At 30.5% G+C, this 20,086-nt stretch overlaps 4 protein-coding genes across 4 annotated transcripts; all 4 read left to right on the top strand.

The window, feature by feature from the left end:
* Positions 1-1,201: 1,201 nt before the first annotated feature.
* On the top strand, positions 1,202-2,099 carry LOC137809240 (uncharacterized). The gene is made up of 3 exons (XM_068610374.1): positions 1,202-1,337; positions 1,422-1,853; positions 2,008-2,099. Exons 1-3 carry the CDS (start codon positions 1,202-1,204, stop codon positions 2,097-2,099), a joined length of 660 nt encoding a protein of 219 aa, XP_068466475.1.
* Positions 2,100-5,404: 3,305 nt separating this feature from the next.
* Positions 5,405-6,301, top strand: LOC137809239 (uncharacterized). The gene has a single exon (XM_068610373.1). The coding sequence runs from the start codon at positions 5,405-5,407 to the stop codon at positions 6,299-6,301; it is 897 nt and encodes a 298-aa protein (XP_068466474.1).
* Positions 6,302-9,061: 2,760 nt separating this feature from the next.
* LOC137811011 (putative DNA (cytosine-5)-methyltransferase CMT1) lies at positions 9,062-14,930 on the top strand. Its single transcript, XM_068612559.1, has 21 exons — positions 9,062-9,330; positions 9,425-9,462; positions 9,554-9,656; positions 9,747-9,854; positions 9,956-10,075; positions 10,382-10,481; positions 10,597-10,814; positions 10,900-10,965; positions 11,053-11,313; positions 12,117-12,175; positions 12,262-12,328; positions 12,412-12,741; positions 12,861-12,929; positions 13,044-13,130; positions 13,243-13,330; positions 13,591-13,712; positions 13,794-13,895; positions 13,993-14,036; positions 14,122-14,191; positions 14,375-14,478; positions 14,617-14,930. The coding sequence occupies exons 1-21, from the start codon at positions 9,154-9,156 to the stop codon at positions 14,798-14,800; spliced, it is 2,517 nt and encodes an 838-aa protein (XP_068468660.1). The 5' UTR covers positions 9,062-9,153; the 3' UTR covers positions 14,801-14,930.
* A 2,946-nt stretch (positions 14,931-17,876) lies between these two features.
* Positions 17,877-18,978, top strand: LOC137809662 (uncharacterized). Its single transcript, XM_068610761.1, has one exon. It carries the CDS (start codon positions 18,013-18,015, stop codon positions 18,925-18,927), a length of 915 nt encoding a protein of 304 aa, XP_068466862.1. The 5' UTR covers positions 17,877-18,012; the 3' UTR covers positions 18,928-18,978.
* Positions 18,979-20,086: the final 1,108 nt, after the last annotated feature.

Here is a 20,086-nt window from a genome sequence, read left to right as displayed (position 1 = left end):
AAATCAAGTAAAAGAATTTTATAAATATTATTCTGAATTTTTAAAATAATTATAAGTATACAGAATATTTAAATATTTTAAAATACATAGTCTACATATAATATTTTTTTTTCTAAAATCAAGTAAAAGAATTTTATAAACATTATTATTTTGAATTTATAAAATAATTATAACTATACAAAATATTTAAATATTTTAAAATACTTCGATAGTATATTTATTTTTTCTAAAATCAAGTAAAAAACTTTATAAATATTATTTTGAATTTGTAATACAACTATAACTATACCATTTTCCAGAGTTTATATATAATATTTTATTTAAAAATAAATAAATTTCTTTTAGTACTATTATTTTTCTAAAATGTGGTTTTTTAGACCTAATAATTAAACTTATATGATTGTCAAGGATTTGTAACCATGGATAACGATAATCATTTGGTATATGTATTTCGAAAATGTCGAGATGTCTAGCACGAATGATATGAATCTCGATGTAGTTGATGTTGATTTCACACTTTCACAAATACAAGAGCAACTCAAATTGTGAACACAAGTAGCAGCAATGATAATCCTTTGCATGATTGGATATGGATTGAATGTGTTGTGTGTGTTAACCAAGACAAATAATGCTATATCGGAGTTTATTCCACAAAAAGAGCGTCGTCGACAAGAATTGATGTCGTACTTGGTCCATAACTGAAAGATGTCGCGACATTATTCGCATGAGTCTGAAAGCATTTATTAATTTATGTCAACGAATAAGAGGAACGAGAATGGTTAAAGATGCATTCCGATCTACAGTTGAAGAACAAGTAGCTAAATTTTTACACATCATTGGTCATAATGTCAAGAATCGAAGTGTTTTGTTCTTCTTTCATAGGTCCAGGGAAACAATGTCTCATCACTTTCATAATGTTTTGAAGACAATATTGATGTTGCATGGAGAGTTCTTAATTCAACCAGCTGGGACTGAGGTTGAACCTCATATCTTAAAGAACAATTGATTTTTTCCATACTTTAAGGTATGAATATGAGAAAAATAGTTAAATATTTAATTTATGTTGTATGTAATGCAAGTTATTTATAAATGTGAAGTTGTTGTGTATTAGGATTGTTTGGGTGCCATAGATGGCACTCACGTCCGTGTTAAAGTCCCCCAAGCTGATGCTCCTCGTTTTCGTTGAAGAAAAGACTGGCCCATGCAAAACGTAATTGTTGCTTGTGATTTTGACATGAAATTCACATTTGTTCTTGTCGGATGGGAAGAAACAACCTCCGATTTCAGGATATTGAAGGATGCGTTTGTACGAGAGGATCCATTGGTCATTCTGGAAGGTTAGTTGAACGTGTTTTCAAGTGCAATAAATATTCATTTGGTCACATGACTTATAAGCAATAATTATTAATGGATGGTTGTAGGCAAATATTACCTTGGAGATGCAGATTTTATGCTCAAAGCCCAAGTTATAACTCCATATCGCAGAGTTCGATACCATCTAAAAAAGTATTCCCGAAGAGATCCACAAAATGTTCGTGAGTTGTTTAATCATCGTCATTCCTCACTAAGAAATGTTATCGAAAGAACATTTGGTGTCCTAAAAAAGCGATTTCCAATTATCGCTAGCGAAACAGAGTCTCATTACTTTGTGGACACTATGACCGATATTGTTTTAGCATGTTGTATTCTTCATAACTTTCTTCGCGGGGTGGATAATGATGACTCTTTGTTGAAAGAAGTTGACCGTGAGTTGATGCAAGGAGATATAGATGCGTCACACTCGCAAACGCGTGAGGAAGACTATAGGCTCGGGTCACAAATTAAGAATACTATAGCGAATGAAATGTGGATAGGTTATTGTAATAATTAATTTTATGTAACATCCCTGAACTTATATTTATATTGTTGTAAGAACAATTTCATGGTTTAATGTTGACATTCCACCTTTATTAATATTTACGTATAAAACTATTTATGTTATTGCAAAAGTTTAACCTTTTTTATTAGGTTTTATCATAGATCACGGGAAGGGTATTGCTTCAGAGTTATTTGCAGGTGTCTGTGAAGACAAAAAATGGACTACCAACATGGATTTCTGACTACTGAATGCCATGATCGATGAGGCATCTATGGGTAACTGCATTGATGGTAGTTGGATGACGCAGGGTTACACAAACATCGTTAAATCCTTACATCAGAGGGGATTGGTAGGGATTACAAAAAATAATGTGAAGAACAGACAGAAAAGCCTTAAGGACAGATGGTGTGAGATCCATGATCTATTTAGTGGACATAGTGGTTTCGCTTGGAATCCAAGCACGAAAATTTTCGAGGTTGAGGATGAAGTGTGGGATATCTTGATAAAGGTAACGTATTCAACCTGATGTTCACTTATCGCATACATTAATCAATAATTATGAATATGAGTGTATTTCTTTTCATTAATGAACAGGCAAAGCCCTCGGCCGCAAAGTGGCGTGTTAATCCCATCAGGCACTTACAAGTGGGAGAACAACATAGCAGTCATCTAGTCGAACTCAATCTCGTCATTTTAATGTATATCTAATGATCACAATATGAAGGACATCCCAAAGGAGCCAAAATTGGATGCGACTCAGTGCGAAACTCCTCGCTCAGTTGATCCTAATGTTGATTCATACAGCCTTGGCCCTAATCTAGCACCCCCATTGGTGCCACCTCAACCATCCCAGCCATCAGGTGGTACTTCTTCTTCTAGAGGCTAAAAAAGAAAAGTCCCCATGGTAGACGTCATTGATCTGCAACTGGAAAGGCTTAACACAAGGTTTGAAAGGATTAACTGATATCCTTGGGAGGGGTAATGATAAGTCAGATAGGTTATGTCATATTGCTGAGCGACAAGCCATTTCATTTGAGGTTGTTGCTTTGTCATCACAGCGAGTGGCTAATGCTACAAAAGAAAATCTGCAATATAATAGACGCCATGTTGTTGCAAAAGAAGAACGAAACTCCATATTTTGTGAATACACGCGCACACTCCGTCGTACATCGACTTTCCAGTACTATGAATCTGATATCTAGGAAATGTTAGTGGAGATGAACATACAGGATGAAGATTTGTTGGATAACTGTTATGATTTCTTGTGTGGTCATCTTAATGCGGTAAAACAACTCTTTAGTCTGCCTCTCGAGTAGAGAATTAGAAAGCTGGTCAAGATAATAACTACAAATCCCTAAATTACGTAAACAATTGGTTGTATTTTATTATGCATATGTGTTTTTCTTTTCGAATCTGTAATTTTATTTATGACATGAATCCCTAAACAAAATAAGGATTTTCATGACTCTTTTGAATGATACATATTTTAATGTATCATTAATATGTATCACATTCATATGACTTTCCGAAACATTATTATTATTATTATTATTCACAAAATTTATCAATGAATTTTGGTTTAATAAACTAAAATACTGCATTAATATTTATTTCATAAAAAAATTCCTTTATCGAATTATAACTCCAACACATTATCAAAAATTATTTGTTCCAGTATCAAAAATAATCTTTTAATTACATATAACTATAATTGAAAAATAAATAATTCACAATTACTACTTTGTTCTAAATAAAGTTTATGAATCATAAATATGATCCAAAAATTTTTATATAATTTATATTTTTCCGAAGTTAGCTCCAACACTGTATAAAAATAATGTTTCAATTGCTGAAAAAATAATTTTAATTAAAAACAATTATAATTCACAAATAATCAATCAAATTAATTTGTTATCAATTTTTAAATGTAAGGGCAAATGTGTAAAGTTATATTTTTATCAATTAAAAGAATACAATTTCAATCACACCCATTACATCACTCAGAAACTTTTATAAAACTTTTATAAACTTTCCATATACTTTCTACTCTATTTACCTTAATCTAAAAACTCTTATGCTTTCTCTTCAAATCATCTCAAATTCATTCTTTAATTTCCACTTCCTAATCCAAATAAAGCCTTAATGAATTTGGATTCCACCAAATAAGTCATACACAAACATTTATTTAAAATAATATATGCCATGTGAAATATTTACTCACAATAAAAAAACAACATTCGTATCATAGAAAATAAATTGTATTTTTTTTTATAAAATAAGTCTTAAATAAATAATATTTTTATTACATGGATTTATCAAATTTAAAATTCAACATGTTACTAAAAAGATTTTAATTATGTAAAAAAAACTCAACATAAGTTAATAACCTGGATTATGTTGATTTGAACGGACTTATACCCCTAGAATTAATTTCATATAATTCACATGTATTTTTTTATTCTTTATATATGAATTGAAATTCCTTATTACTTTTTTCTAAATAAGGTTATTTATTTATTTATTTGCATTTTTTCACCGTTATCCTATTTTTATATTACACTGTTTACTACAATTATCATATCATTTATAATATTTAGTTTATTAATTCAATATTATACTTCAAGAAATTGATACCAAAATTTCTTTCTAAATGACAAGCATAATGATTTGAATTGATTTTTTCTCTAAAGGAAATAAGTAAATATGTATTAATTTTTTATTTAAGTATTCCTTTGAAGTTTATTTAAATTAAGAATAGCCACAGAATAATTGAAGTAGGTTTCATAACAATAGTTTTTTTTTTCATACACTAAACTAAGGTTAGTGGATTAATTAAAGGTTAAAAATTAAGTGTTAAATGTTTTAAAATTAACCAGATCAATTTATTTTGCCTGACCACAATATTTTGTTGTATTACGAGACATAAATTGTCTGGAATCTTCCAGCACATAGAATACAACGTTAAACGAAGAAAATGTATTTGCATTATTGATGTTTGACGGAATAACCCTATACCTCCTCACACCAAAACCTAGATTCTCCCTCTACATTTCGTGCTAGATCCTGCTTTCTTTGTCATTTTCGTTTTACCTTTTCTAATCCTTTTTCATGTACAGTGTTACATTTTATCATCATTAAAAACAACACAATCATACACTGCCAGCTTCAGGATTTCATCAACAAATGCCACTGCTTCAATTGAATCTTTCAAGCAGATCCTTCTGCCAATGATTGGGGAGACAATAAGGAATGTTATTCTTCCAATTAACACATGTCTGCAATCTTAGCCTCCTAAACAATTTCTTATGCACCATATGTTGCCACTGGAATCACCAAGAGACTAAACAAAGCATTTGGTACTAAACATTGTTGGCTGAAATGTCAAAAAAATCTTCAATATTGGTAAGGGGATACTTACTTCCACAACATGAATAAAACATATTACTTGCCATAGAGGGTCCATGGTGGTACTTTCTATATATATGTCTTGTTACAACCCTGAGAAATTCATTAGTGTTTCAGAACAATTAGCAACATAGGAAAAACATGTCTGTCTCACACATAGCCAAGGAATTTCACTACCATGTTAGATCCATTAGCTTGCCTTGTAGAATACATTCTTCATTACCCAAAATCGAAATAGTGTTGAAGAGGATGAAGACTTGGGAAGCCTCATCACAATCACAGAGTGAGGCTATCAAAGAAGGTCTAAAAGGGCTTGCAGAGTTGTATAATTGTGTAGAGGAACTTGTTGGTTGTCCACTCACTCAGCAAGCTCTTCTACGCCATGAAGGAAAGCATGTAGAGAAGCCACTTGACATGTCAGTTTATTTGCTTGACACGTGTGGATCAGCAAGAGAATTGTTGACACAGATGAAGGAACATGTGCTAGACCTTCAATCAGCCTTGCGGAGAAAGGGTGTGGATTCAAGTGTCAATAGCCAAATTTGTGGTTACATTTGTTTTAGAAAGAATGCAAGAAAAGACATCACAAAAAGACTCAAAGCATTAAAGAAAATGGAGAATGGTTTTAAATTGTATACATACCCTCTCTTGGACTTAGACCACCATCTACTAATGGTGATCAATGTGCTAAGAGAAATAAGCAAAATCACCATCTCATTTTTCAAGAAACTCTTACTTTTCATGTGTGCACCAGTGTTGAAGAAAAACATTGGTGGGTGGTCAATGTTGAGCAGAATGGTGTCCACCAGTGTTGATAAGGAAAATAAGGTCATAAATGAGATGGGGGACATTGATGTTGCTCTCTGCAACTTCCATAAGCGTTGTAAGAAAATTGATGCTAAAACAGAAGTACAAATTGTAAAGAGAGGATTAGGGGAAGTAGAGGGGAGCATTAGAGAATTGGAGGCAGGACTAGATTGTCTCTTTAGGTGCATGATACAACAAAGGGTGTCACTTCTTAATCTTCTCACTTCATAAAGATTTTTGAATTTTTGTAAGTGTGTAACTGTTAGAATGTTGTAATTTTGGCAACTTTCAAATGTCATTTTCTAGATTTGGTAGGATGAAGTTTTTCGAGTATAAAGGGAGGTGATATATTCAGAGTCTAAGTTAACACACTCCCATTTGATAACTAACAATTTCTCAAAAATTATATATCCACTACCTAACTAATAGAGATTTACAAAATATTATGTAAGTGAATAAAAATCGATGTTAATGGTAGTTTACTTTATAGTTCGACATTAACTATTCATGTTATTCAATGTTCCATCTTAACTACCAAGTAATTTTTAATACATCTTAATAATGTGACACACGTAAAGAAGAACGTGACCTAAATGAGTATTACAAAGTAGTCACTTTATTTTAGTGTGTACTTAAGCTCATGAGCTTATAAGTATCTCAATCCTCTCAGAAAATAGATATATCTTATTATTCATTGACTTATATATAAAATCATATAATGACTTTAAAGTCAGAGGATTTTCTACAAGTGGAACATCACTCATTGAAACAACTTTGAAATTATTGTCATATCCATATTGAAAGAATGACAACCCACTCTCTATAAGAATATGTAATATTTAACAAATTATCCTTTGTCACATCAATCTTATTTGTCATCGGATAAATGTTAACTATTTTTTTTTTTAAAAAGTATCAATGGCACTGGATTTTTAGCTTTTTCCTAACAGTAACTCATGCTTTGATATATTGACTTAGCCTATAGTCATGATGTTATGCTTAAAATTGGAGTCTTGGAGTTTTAAAATTATTAACTTTTAAATTTAAAATTCTCACTCATAAAAATGAAACAAATATTTGTATTGAAACAAATTTTGTAAAAATATCCTAAAAATAATATGAGATAATGAGATGTATATGAAATAAAACTTCATGTTATGTTATGTTATGCAATTTGCATTGGAAATAACTTTAGGCACAAATTAATTTAGATATATATATATATATATATATATTTTTTTTTTTTTGAAAAAAATTACGGCCAGATTATTTGCAAATTTACTAGAGTGCTGATATTTTGACTTTTACACTTCTTAAAAGAAGCTTTACAGTCCACTTTAATAATATAATAATATATATTATAATTTTAAATTTAAATTAAAATAAATATTATAAAGATATTATTATTTTAAATTGTTAAAGGAGTTTATTTATTTATTTTCAACCGTCATTAAGTATTATGATTCTGGAAAACCCTATTTGATATATTAAAGTCAAATAAATGAACAATTTTCTTAACCTCTTTTGTTTACCAAATGTTTTCTTATTTATGTTTTGTAAATGAATTTTTGTTACAAAAAATAAGTTCATAATTATAATAAATGAGCGGAAAAATTCAAACACTTTCGACAATAAAAAATTCATTTTTTCAATATTATATTTTATTCTGAAAATTAAAGTTTAAAAAGGACAATAAAAAAGGAACAAATTCAAATAATCAATAACCGAAACATTAAAATTTAACATCTTCTTCTAATGTATAATAACTAAAAAATGAAATAAATTATTTTATAGAATATGCATAAAATTCACTTCCTTTTAAATTTCATAATAATTTCATTACTTATTAAATAAATAGAAAATAAAAAATAATCAAAATGTCTAAAATGCTTATAATTTTTTTTAAAAATTGCGCTAAAAGTATAGTCAAAATTCCTCTCCATTGTATAAAAATGCGATGTTGTTTTTCAATATATTTTGTTTAATGCTCAGTGGTATATTTATTATATTTTTTTCCGTTAATCTCAATCATTTTTTTTTATGTTTATCGACAAGTTTAGATTTTTCAATCAACGTTTAAAAAAATTGAAAATTTGTATCTATTGCAACGGTATGAGTGGATTGTACCAACCCAATCTAACTCAAAATGTATTTTTTAGGATTATGTTGAGCCATTAAATTAGACTGAGTTTTAAAATAGATAATGACTACATAATAAATAAATAAATGTATAAGTATTAATGTTCTGATATTTTAACTATAAAAATAATTTTATATTTTATTACATTAATATAATTTATGTAGATAGCATGACTATAATCACTACTTCATTAAAAAATCATTCAAAATATTTATCTTGAAATATTCTTTTGTTATAAAGTGGTAATTGTTTTTTAGTTACTTGAACTTTTGACACAATCTAATCCAACTTAATTATGATTGCATTGAGTTGTAGATAAAAAGAACATAAATTCATCTCAACCTAATTCAATTACATTTATTTGGAGTTAATTAAAGAGTATATTAGAATCAACTCATCGCGTGCCACTATATCATGATACAATTGAAATCTGAGAAAATAAATTTGCATAATTATGTAAAAAGATAAAAACTAATTGAAAGTTGAATTAGAATTAAATAAAAATAAATAAATTCAATTACAACGTTTTGCCATGTCATCTCTTCATACTCTGTTACAATATTATTTATTTTCTTTCCTTCCCGCGAACATAGAAAAAAAGGAAAAAGATGAATGAGAGAAATTTCATTACATAAATAGATAATATTTTTCTAAAACAAACGCTTCTTCCCCTTTTTTTAAAAAAAAAACTAATAAAACCAAATAAATGCAATGCAAATATTTTATCTTAGTTAATTTATTTATTTTTTATTTTATTAAATTTTCAAGCGTCTAAAGGGGGAAAATAATGACTCCAAAGTTAAAGTTCCCGCCATTGCAGCCTTTTAAAACCCTTTTCCTTGTTACATTCTTCTCTCACTTTTTATTCGCAGAATTTTAACATTTCTCTGAGTGTATCTTCAATCTTCGTTGTTTATTCTCCAACACCCGAAGCAGCGATACCATGCCTAAACGCGGAGCATCAACCCCACCTGTTGCAGAAAACGACACCGTATCGCTGCTTCCCTCCCAACGCAAGAAGGCCAAGCTCTCTTCCCCTAATCCGGTCGTCTGCTTCGTCGGAAAACCAATTCCAGTCACCGAGGCCCGTGCCAAGTGGCCCCACCGTTATCCCTCCGAGGTCTTATTCTTAACCTCTTCCGTTCAAAATTCTTTATTATAATTAATTTTGTTTGTTCTATCGGCTCATTTCTTTTTTGTATATGAATAATCAGGGAAAAAAGAAGGGTTCATCTGCTAGCATCTCAAAAGAGTTAGTGTTTTATTTCATTTTGCATTTTTCTGCTTCGTTTCTTATCCGCGAACTTCAATTTTAATGTATATAGTTGCGTTTTTCTGTGTAGGGCTACGGGTGAAGACAATGAGGTTATGTTGGCCACGTGTCATTATCGTCAGGCTAAAATAGATGGGGTTGTGTTTAACCTACATGACGATGCTTATGTCAAGGTATAAAGCTCTGTTCTTTAATTTTCTTTGTGCTATGCTTGGTGAGAGCAGAGGGTTGAAAAAAATGATATTATTGTTGAATTGTTTCAGGCTGAGGATGGTAAACCTGATTATATTGCACGGATTGTTGAGCTGTTTGCAACCGTTGATAATGGGATGTATTTTATGGCTCGGTGGTTTTATAGGGCTGAGGACACAGTAAGACTCGGTTTTTTCATGACTTGTTTTTTTTTGTTTAGTATTACTTGCACCATGTGTTAACTGGTTTAACTCATTTTGGAAGTTTTGAACAAGTGCAGGTCATAAAAAGTCACGGTGATCTCGTGGATAAGAAACGAGTGTTTTTATCTGATGTAAAAGATGAAAATCCGCTTGATTGCATTGTTTCAAAAGTCAACATTGTTAAATTAACCCCAAATGTAAGTGTTGTGCTGTTACATTGTTTCGTGCAAATGTCTGGCAATTTTGTGAATTTTGTTTAGGTGTTTGGAAAGTATTATATCAGTTTTTGGAATTGTTTTTATATGCTTCCTTTCTAGGTTATTTAAATCCATATCTTGGAAGCTCTGCCCAAGATTTCCTTTAAGCTTATATCAACAAACTTTATGGTCAAGTCTATGAATGTCTTATTGTCTGATAAGATTACTGAATTAATAGTTGATTTTATAAGACATGTGCTATACCTTTATAGTTGGTTACAAGTGTTTGAAGTTTGCATACTACAGGTAGGTTTGACTACAAAGGAAAGAAAAATTCCCCCTTGTGATTACTATTACGACATGACGTATACTTTGCCATACCTAACCTTTTCCAATGTTGTCAACGGTAAGAATGTTATGATGCTTTGTATGAAATTACCAAACCACTCACGGTCTCTATTGTTTTTGCTCTATACTTTGCTGACTTTTACCTTTTTATGTGGTTTCCTTTGATAATCCAGACACAGTTAAAAGCGAGAGCGATGCATCATCCACAATTTCTAGTGAATCTGGATCTAGTGGCTGCTTTAATGGTGCTAACCTTGCTAATGGAAAGACTATTAAAAAGAACAGTTCCAATTCATCGGAGTGGGCTTTGCTGGACTTGTATTCTGGTTGTGGAGCAATGTCCACGGGGCTTTGTTTGGGTGCATCCTTGGCTGGGGTAAAACTTGTCACGGTATGCAGAGCGGTTCTTTTGAAAAATTTGGTTTATTTGGCTGTTTTATGAGCAATTTATAATGATTTTATATTTCACTTTAAAGAGGTGGGCCGTAGACATTAATGCCCATGCATGTAAAAGTTTGAAGCAGAACCATCCTGAAACTCAGGTAAGGTTGTGTCAACATGCTTTAATTGTCATTTTTTATTGGATTTTCAATCTTGTTCTGATATTACTTTCAAAAAATAACGTTCAGGTTAGAAATGAACCTGCTGAAAACTTTTTGGCTTTAGTAAAAGCTTGGGCAAAACTTTGTGAAGAATTTTCTTTATTAGGATCAGAACGTTCAGAGTCAGGTCCAGACATGGAGGAAGATGAAATTGATGATGAAGATGTTAATGTGAAAACAGAAGAGTCAGAAGATCATTCTGACTCTGAGGATTTTGAAGTTGAAAAGTTACTCGCTGTTTGCCATGGTGATCCAAACAATGTCAAGAAATCAGGACTATATTTTAAAGTATGTTGCCTTCAAGCTTGCATAATACATTAATTGGTTTACATAATTAGTTGAATGTTGTTAGTGTTATTAGGATTGGCATATGCGCGGGAGAGTTCTTCGCTCGTCCTGTCATTCCTTAAAATTTATTTGGTGTCTAATTTTGGGAGAAATCCGTATAACAAATGAGTATCAATTAAGGTTGTAATACACACGCTTACACAATCATCCTGATGTTTATGACTTTGGTTCTTCCATATGTAGAAGGCTAAGGTAATTATTTGGTGATCTAAATTTTTAATTTCTTCAAGGCATGCAAGGAGAATTATATCTGTATTAATGCAGATATCAGTTCTTAAAATGGTGCAACATGTGCTTCACAGTATGACTATGATTATTATACTTGATGTGATAAGATATATAGACAAAAATTAATACAAATCTAGAACATGGGTATAACAAACTGCTATAATTTTTTTTTGTACAGTTTGATATAAATGATAAAATCTTTCAATAGCTTATACTCCTTTTTAAATAAGATTCAACGAATTACAGTTATTGCAATTTACTATAGCTGTTCTACTAATCAACTTAATGAAGTTCTTAAAATTTGATACTTAAATTGGAATTCTCATCTTATGAGCCGAGGTACCAATAGCACCTTTAGAAGTAAACTTAAACAATTAGTTGTCAAGGAGTGACTTTAGGTTTTGATTTTACTGGAATATCAGGTGTTAATTTAGCCTCTTTTATTTATTTTCCTGTGCAATGAATAAGTTTCAGTTAATGATCAATCGGTCTGACATCTGTTTTAAATCACTCAGGTGCGTTGGATGGGTTATGATTCAAGTTACGACACATGGGAGCCAATAGATGGATTGAGGTAAATTCCTTCTTATCTGCTATCTGTTACATAACACTTTACACCAAATCTCTGCAGAATTATGACTCTGATCTTGTTTTTGCCAGTGATTGCAAGGATGTTTTGAAGAATTTTGTGACAAAAGGGTACAAGAAGAAGTTATTGCCTCTTCCTGTAAGATTCTCCAAATTTGGCCTACAGGCTACTGGTTAACTTGTGATGTTTATTCAATTGATTTTGCATTTAACTTTTTTCAGGGCGATGCTAATTTTATTTGTGGAGGACCTCCATGTCAAGGAGTAAGCGGTTTCAACCGCTTCAGGAACGCAGAAGCTCCGTTAGAGGATATAAAAAATAAGCAGTTGATTGTTTACATGGATATTATTGATTTTCTGAAGCCAAAATATATCCTCATGGAGAATGTCGTTGACATTTTGAAGTTTTCGGGTGGTTATCTGGGCCGTTATGCTATTGGTCGACTTGTGGCTATGAATTATCAAGCAAGAATGGGCATGATGGCAGCAGGGTCTTACGGCCTTCCACAATTTCGTATGCGTGTTTTTCTTTGGGGTGCTCGTCCTACTGAGGTAAAATTATTATTGCTTGTGCTTATATAATTTTTTGCTGTTGTTGTGGTGGCATAACTTCAATGTTGTATGGAAGTTAGCTGACTTGATTACACTTTTTTTTCTCCTTTGATGGGTAGAAATTGCCTCCATATCCGTTACCAACTCATGAGGTCGTGTCAAGAGGTTTCGTACCCACTGAGTTTGAAGTAAGGACAATAGATTTAGATGTGTTTTCTCCATCTTCCTTGAAAGGCATTGTCTTCTATGTTAATCTAACTAAGTTTGAAGTGGAAGCATTAATAGTTGTCATTACAATGCAGGAAATTACAGTTACTTATAATAATAAGGAAACCTGTAAGTTGGGTGAAGCTCTCCTACTTGAGGATGCAATATCAGATCTTCCACCTGTATGTCTATATGTTTATTTTGTTCTGAAGTACATGAGTTAATTAAATTTGTTGGATTGATGTGAGTTTTGAATCTTGATCACATTTTTTTCTTAATTCTCAACTCAACCAGGTTACAAATTATGAGAAGCAGGATGAAATGAATTATGGAACCAAGGCTCGTACTGAGTTTCAAAAGTATATTAGATTGAAGAAAAGTGGTACGTTTTTATATGTGTCTGCCATTTAAAGCATGTTAATATTATTTATACTTTGTTTTAAGGTCCTTGGCCTTTATCTGCTTACTAATTATCTGTGTTCTTATTTAAGACATGGTTGGATATTCTTTTGGTCTGTATTTGCTTTTGGTTGACTCATTGACTGTAGTTTAGTAGGGTAATAGTATTTGGCACATCGCTCTCAATTACATAATCCCACTTTACATTATAGATATTGACATTACAAGTCTTTTGTTTTGAAGAGATGGTAGGTGGTAATATGGGTACTGCTCAAAGCATGGCAAGTAGGATACTGTATGATCATCGTCCTCTGGAATTGAACAAAGATGATTATGACAGAGTTTGCCGGATTCCCCAGAAGAAGGTTCATAACTTGACATTATGTGTTGTTAGAAAATTTATTTTGGTTTATTCTAATTTTATTGGTTCTTGGTAACTTTTATAGGGTGCAAACTTCAGAGATCTACCTGGAGTACTTGTTAAGGACAATAAAGTTGAATGGGATCCATCGATTGAAAGAGTGAAGCTAGATTCTGGGAAGCCTTTGGTACTAGGCCATTGTCTTATTTTCCGTAGGAACTTTGACACTGGTTCTTTGTTGAATACCTATCTCTAATACATATTTATTTTATGTTCATGCATAGGTTCCGGATTATGCAATGACATTCGTTCGTGGAACCTCTTCTAAGTAAGTATATGCAAAGTGATTGATTATATTACGTATTTAGTTGTCTGTATCAGAATTTCTGATATAACTTGCTGACAAAACACAGACCATTTGGTCGTTTGTGGTGGGACGAGATTGTGCCAACAGTGGTGACAAGGGCTGAGCCTCACAACCAGGTTATTACTTTCATTATCTACATTATTTGAACAAATGCAGATTTTTTTTGGATTAATTATATTGCATTTGATGTAATAATCAAAATCATGGTTCCATCTTAGCCATTTGAAATGGTTATGTGAATAGTAGTTTTTTCAATTCTTTTGTATGCATCGTTGAATTCGAATGTTACTTTATGTCAGGTCATTCTTCATCCAGCACAAAATCGAGTACTAACTATCAGAGAGAATGCAAGATTACAAGGGTTTCCCGATTGTTATAAACTTTGTGGGCCTATTAAGGAGAGGTAAGATTTAGCAAGGTTCAAAATCTCTTTGATATATTCCTGATGTAGTCATATATTACTCCATTGATTGAGTATTCTTTCTCTTTCATCACCATAAGTTATAACTAACTTGGTTGCAATATTATTCTGGTTCTACAGATACACACAAGTTGGAAATGCTGTTGCTGTTCCTGTAGCTCTTGCAATGGGATACACGTTTGGTTTGGCCTGTCAGGGATTGTCTGATGATAAACCTTTGGCAACCCTTCCCTTTAAGTATCCAAATTGTCTTGTCCGTTCATCTTTTGCCAAAACTGAGGATAATGACGAAGAATCAAGTTAAGAGTTGAGATTGTTTCTTTTTCCCAATGTAAGTGTGAGTGTACACTAGAAGAGCAAATTTGTACACTTATCATTGTATATTCAAAATCAAAATGTTTTTAAATTAATGAAACTTGACATCATTTAATCAACATTGTTATTACCTAATCTTATTAAATTTGGTGTACCTTGGCACTGTAGCTCTTCACAGTTATAAGATTGAAATAATAAATATTGTAATTAAATAATAAACCTTTAACACATTTATGTAAATCAGACTTATTAAATTCAGAATGAAAATATGTGGTTTAAGTAATAATCATCATCAGATACGGGATGCATTTAAGCTCAATAACAACCTTTATGTAAGTAATCTTTGGAAATACTTATAAATCATAATCTTGAAAAAGTAAAGTAATTATTTCTACAATAATGATATAATAGTCTAAAGTTTATAAAAACAATAAGACAATATACACAACAATTAAATGTTGACAAGAATATTAAAATAATTATAAAATAAATATTTTTAAAAAATTAAAAATATTACTTGAATATATATTGTTTTAAATTGAAGTATTTTTTTAAAAATAAGTTATTTACAGAGACTTTATTATATAATGTGTGAAAATTAGATTTCCAAAATTATTAAATTAAGATTAGTAAAAATTCAAATTATTTAGTAAAAATAATTATCTCTTAATGATAGATGATAGTAAAATGTTATTATATTAATATTTAAATATCATAAACATACTTAAATTTATAATAAATATTAATTAAAAGTTATAATATAAAATGATATTATTAATATTGGAATATCATAAACATATTTAAAATAATAATAAAATGCTAATTAAAATTTATAATATATATGAATAATATTTAATTTCAAATGTAAGTATATTAAAATAGTAACAATAAAAATAATAAATATTTATAAAATATAAAAGTATTAGTAATTTATTACTAAGTAAAGTAATAATATTACAATCTAAGATCTAAAAATAGTAAAGTTGATCAGAAAAAGGAAATGAATATGATGGAAAATATAAATAATAATAATAATAATAAATTTAATTTAAAAAATAAAGTAATATTATACATACCAAAACATGAAAAAGTAATATTTATATCTAGTGGTAGATATCCATTGCCACCAAGTCTGGTAAATATTGATTGATGTTAAGCTAGTAATATACTATATTAAAGTTGATAAGAAGCTTTACTATTTAACATTCTATATCTTAATTAATGAAATCACATGAGTTTTAATGAAGGGGTGGCTGATGAGACGTGCATTGTAGTATAAACTACTAACATATAATAAGGGTGACAGAAATAACTAGTCAATATTTAAAAATATAAAATGACAATAATGGTTTTAGTTTTAGGTTTGATTGATTAGGTCAAGAATCAAAGTCACATGTTAGTCAATGGACATTACATTTTGGATCATAATTGATATGAATGATTAGTTACATCACATGCACCTTAGGTATTCTATAGTGCATATTTTGTCATATAGAGTATGCTAATGAAAATGTTTTATATGTTATACCCATTAAAAACATAACTAAAATGAAGATATGTTTTGTATGTTAGAAAAAATTGAAATCCACCCTATCCACATGGGGACAATATTGGTGTGTTTTAGGCAGTTATTCATTCTAAGTTGATACCAATCTTTCTCAACTTGGAATATTTGATGAAAAAGAGACCTTTAATGTTATTTTTCAGTTTAAAATGATTAAAACAGGATAATATTGATAACTAGAAATTACAACAAATGATAGAAATTATGGTTGAAATAGTCACAAAATACAACATTTTTGCTTTGGCCTAAGAATAAATCACATAATTTCTGACATTGCTTAGTGACATGATATTCAAGAAATGCTGACAACATAAGGTGCAACCTTCATTCAAAATATGTAGTCTAGTCCCTTGAAACGTGTATACTTTTTCTTATTATTTAATTTCAAAGCAAGTTTTATCAGTTAATTTAAATGTTTTACTGATCAGTTCAGTTCAACTCACAAATATTCAAGATATATGAAAATCTTATGGACAAGAAAAAAAATATTAATTGTACATAAATGTTATGTAAAATATACACCAGGAATAAAATTAAGTGCATTCTAAAGGATTATTAAGTGTTAAATTTATAAATTTGTTAAGGAAAAACTAGAGAAATATCAGTATATTGCAAGACTAAGATAATAACTTTCAATGATTCAAAACAACTGTAATTACAGTAACACGAGCAAATGAATATTTTATTCAACAGTTATTGACAAAAAGTCCTTACTGCTATAAACTACAATTTGCCAGAGAACATTATTCTTAAATACATTGCTTTTCAAACATAATGTTGTTTAAGCTAAATGTTCCGCAGAAGAAAAAAACCAATAAAGAGAAATCAATTTCTCTAGTGTATTATGTCTCCTATTCTTGATAAAAACCCACTAGCCACACCATTTCCAAGTACCAGAAATTATTAATGCTGTAATGCTTTTCATGATGCTAACACATCTATTTCTAAGGTAGAAGAAGTGTCATTGTTGAGTGTCCTTTTTTGTCTCCCAGTAACACTAAATGCAGACATCACAACTCAGCTAAAAAAAATGATTATGACAATTGAACAAAACATTACTCATATGTCCTCTAATAACCTAGATTCCAGGACTACAGTAGAAACTTTAGGCTACAACCACTAGTTTGAGTTGGTGAGAATTATTAAATCTATTCATTTCTTATCTTTGAAATAGAACATGAATTGACAAGATAGGATGATAGCAGAACACACACAGTGATAGTTTGAAAATATCTTATATTATTAAATTGTGGCCAAGAAGATGAAATTATTGATGGCTTAGAGGGAGCACAAGCCAGTAATTCACTGTATTCATTGTTTAGGACATTGTGTTTATCACAGTTATAAAATTCTATCTTGCTCATCCCATGACCATGGAGATTAAAAAAATGGACACAACACAGCTGCCAAATTTCTGACCCTAAATGTCAGAAAGTCATATGAAAGTTTGGATGACTCACATTGCCATCACATGTACACATCACATAATTAACCTTCATAAACATGGTACCATGTTTAGTTTCCCCAAATCATGGTCCTTTAAATAGATTCAACAAAGACTAGTTGCCATTCAAGCAATCAAGCATCTTGTGTTAGCTATAGCAGCAACACCCTTCTAGCAAACACTGAAATAAAGTATGGAAGACATTTCTAAATATCCTTATGTACATCAACCTGTAAGATCCATTAGTTTTCCCACTAGAGCACACTCAGTTTCTCAGAGAGTTGAAGCACTTCTAAACCACCTAAAACATCATCATTCTCAACCTGTCTCAAGCACTACAGGTTTAGAGGCAGAAACAATTCTGAGTGACTTAGTTGTGCTTGCTGAGGTGTACAACTGCTCTGAGGAGCTCTTCCATTCTCCACAGTCCCAACAAGCTCTTCTACGCTACCAAGATGGGAAACTAGTAGAAGAAGCATTATGTGGCTCAGTCACATTACTAGACACATGTGAGTCTGCAAGGGATTTGTTGTTGGTTCTAAAGGAACACATGCAAAACCTTCATTCAACAGTACGTAGAAGAAAGGGAGATTCCAACATTGAAAGCAACATTTCTTCTCTTGATATCTTCAAGAAGAAGGCAAAGAAGACAATTTCTAAACAACTTGTTCAACTAAAGAGAATGCAAAATAAGGTTAATTCCTTTTCTTTACTGGATCAAGATCAACAACTAGCATTTTTGGCTAGAGTTCTAAGAGAATCAAACACCATCACCATCTCTGTATTACATTCTATATTAGTATTTTTGTCCATGCCAACATTTGGAACAAAAGGGCCCTCCTCCTTGATCTCAAAGTTGAAGACCACTGTTTTGTTCTCTTCACAGAAGGAACAGAAGAACACAAATGGGGTTGCAGATCTCCACAATGTTTTGTGCTCCCTCTTTGGAAGAGAAAAAAATGGTGATTCCAGTGGTGGATTTCAAAGGGCACTAGGAGTGTTGGAGACGTTAAATGTTGATATTGAAGCTCTTGAGGGTGGATTAGATTGCATATTTAGATGTTTAGTGAAAAATAGAGTTTCTTTTCTGAATATGTTAGTTCATTAAAGAGTAATAATGGACTTAAAGTATCTATTTGTAAATATAACCATTCCAATATATTGTTACTATCTAAAATAATGCTAACCATTCCAATAATGTTAACAGAGGTAGAAAATCTTAATGACTAAGTTGGAATTTATCCACTTAAATTATTCATGAATATTTAGAATATCTTTGTCATTCTTTGTAAGGTTGAAACTCAAGGTATTATGTAAGATATTTGAGTCAAGTTATATTTAGACCTGAAAAGTGTTTTTTTAATTATCTAATATTTAATTAAAGTTTCAAATGCAATAATGCTTCTTGAGAATGAAATGTATGGATTTTTAATGTGAATTGATTAAACTAGTTGTAAAATTTATATCACTATCACGATTAATATGTAATCTTGAAGCAATATGTACAGTGTTACCTTTAAAACCAATTTAGTTAAAAAGACTATACTTTCTCTAATAAATTCACCATCCCACTATAGAATATCCACATGCCTTTGTTCCTTTTTCACCAAAAACATTAAGATTATTTAGTGAATTTTGTTTTTTTCCCCTCCATTTTGATAATTTCTTCATATAGCCTCTCATTAAAAAAAAAAAGAACATATTATTCTGTATGTTTAATGTTTTGAAAAAAAATGTGTAAGAATTTTTTTTTTTCTTTAGGATTTTGTTATTTGGAAGTTGTCGTGACCAAATAATCTATAATATATTTTGAAATTTTGTTGGTGTTAAAAATTATATATCCTAGGTAACAAATATTACATTTGAGATAACAGAATAGGTAGTTATAAGCATAAAAGTTGTAAAGACATTATTTAGGTAACACCTCATTTTTATGACATCAAAGAATTTCATAAAAAAAATTTAAAATGTTATTTACAATAATTAAAAATTGGATTAAACTCAATCTTACAAAAATTAGTTCATAAATTGATGCTTGCACTCTCATTAAGATATGTTCTAAATAACTCTGATATTATATTAAGAAGTTGACTCTAAGCTTAATTCAACTCGTAAGATTTATATCCACTTATACTATGAAATATCCTTATCTCTAATTGATGTAAGATTCCCAACAATAACTTTTATAACTTTTATGTTTAGAACTACGAAACATATTATTTGGAGTGGATAATAACAACAAATTTTCAAAATATATTTGAAATTAT

The sequence above is a fragment of the Phaseolus vulgaris genome, chromosome 2 (assembly GCF_000499845.2).
Source record: "Phaseolus vulgaris cultivar G19833 chromosome 2, P. vulgaris v2.0, whole genome shotgun sequence".
NCBI classification, from domain to species: domain Eukaryota; kingdom Viridiplantae; phylum Streptophyta; class Magnoliopsida; order Fabales; family Fabaceae; genus Phaseolus; species Phaseolus vulgaris.
The sequence above is the reverse complement of the archived record's forward strand: the minus strand, read 5'-3'. Positions and strand labels throughout refer to the sequence as shown.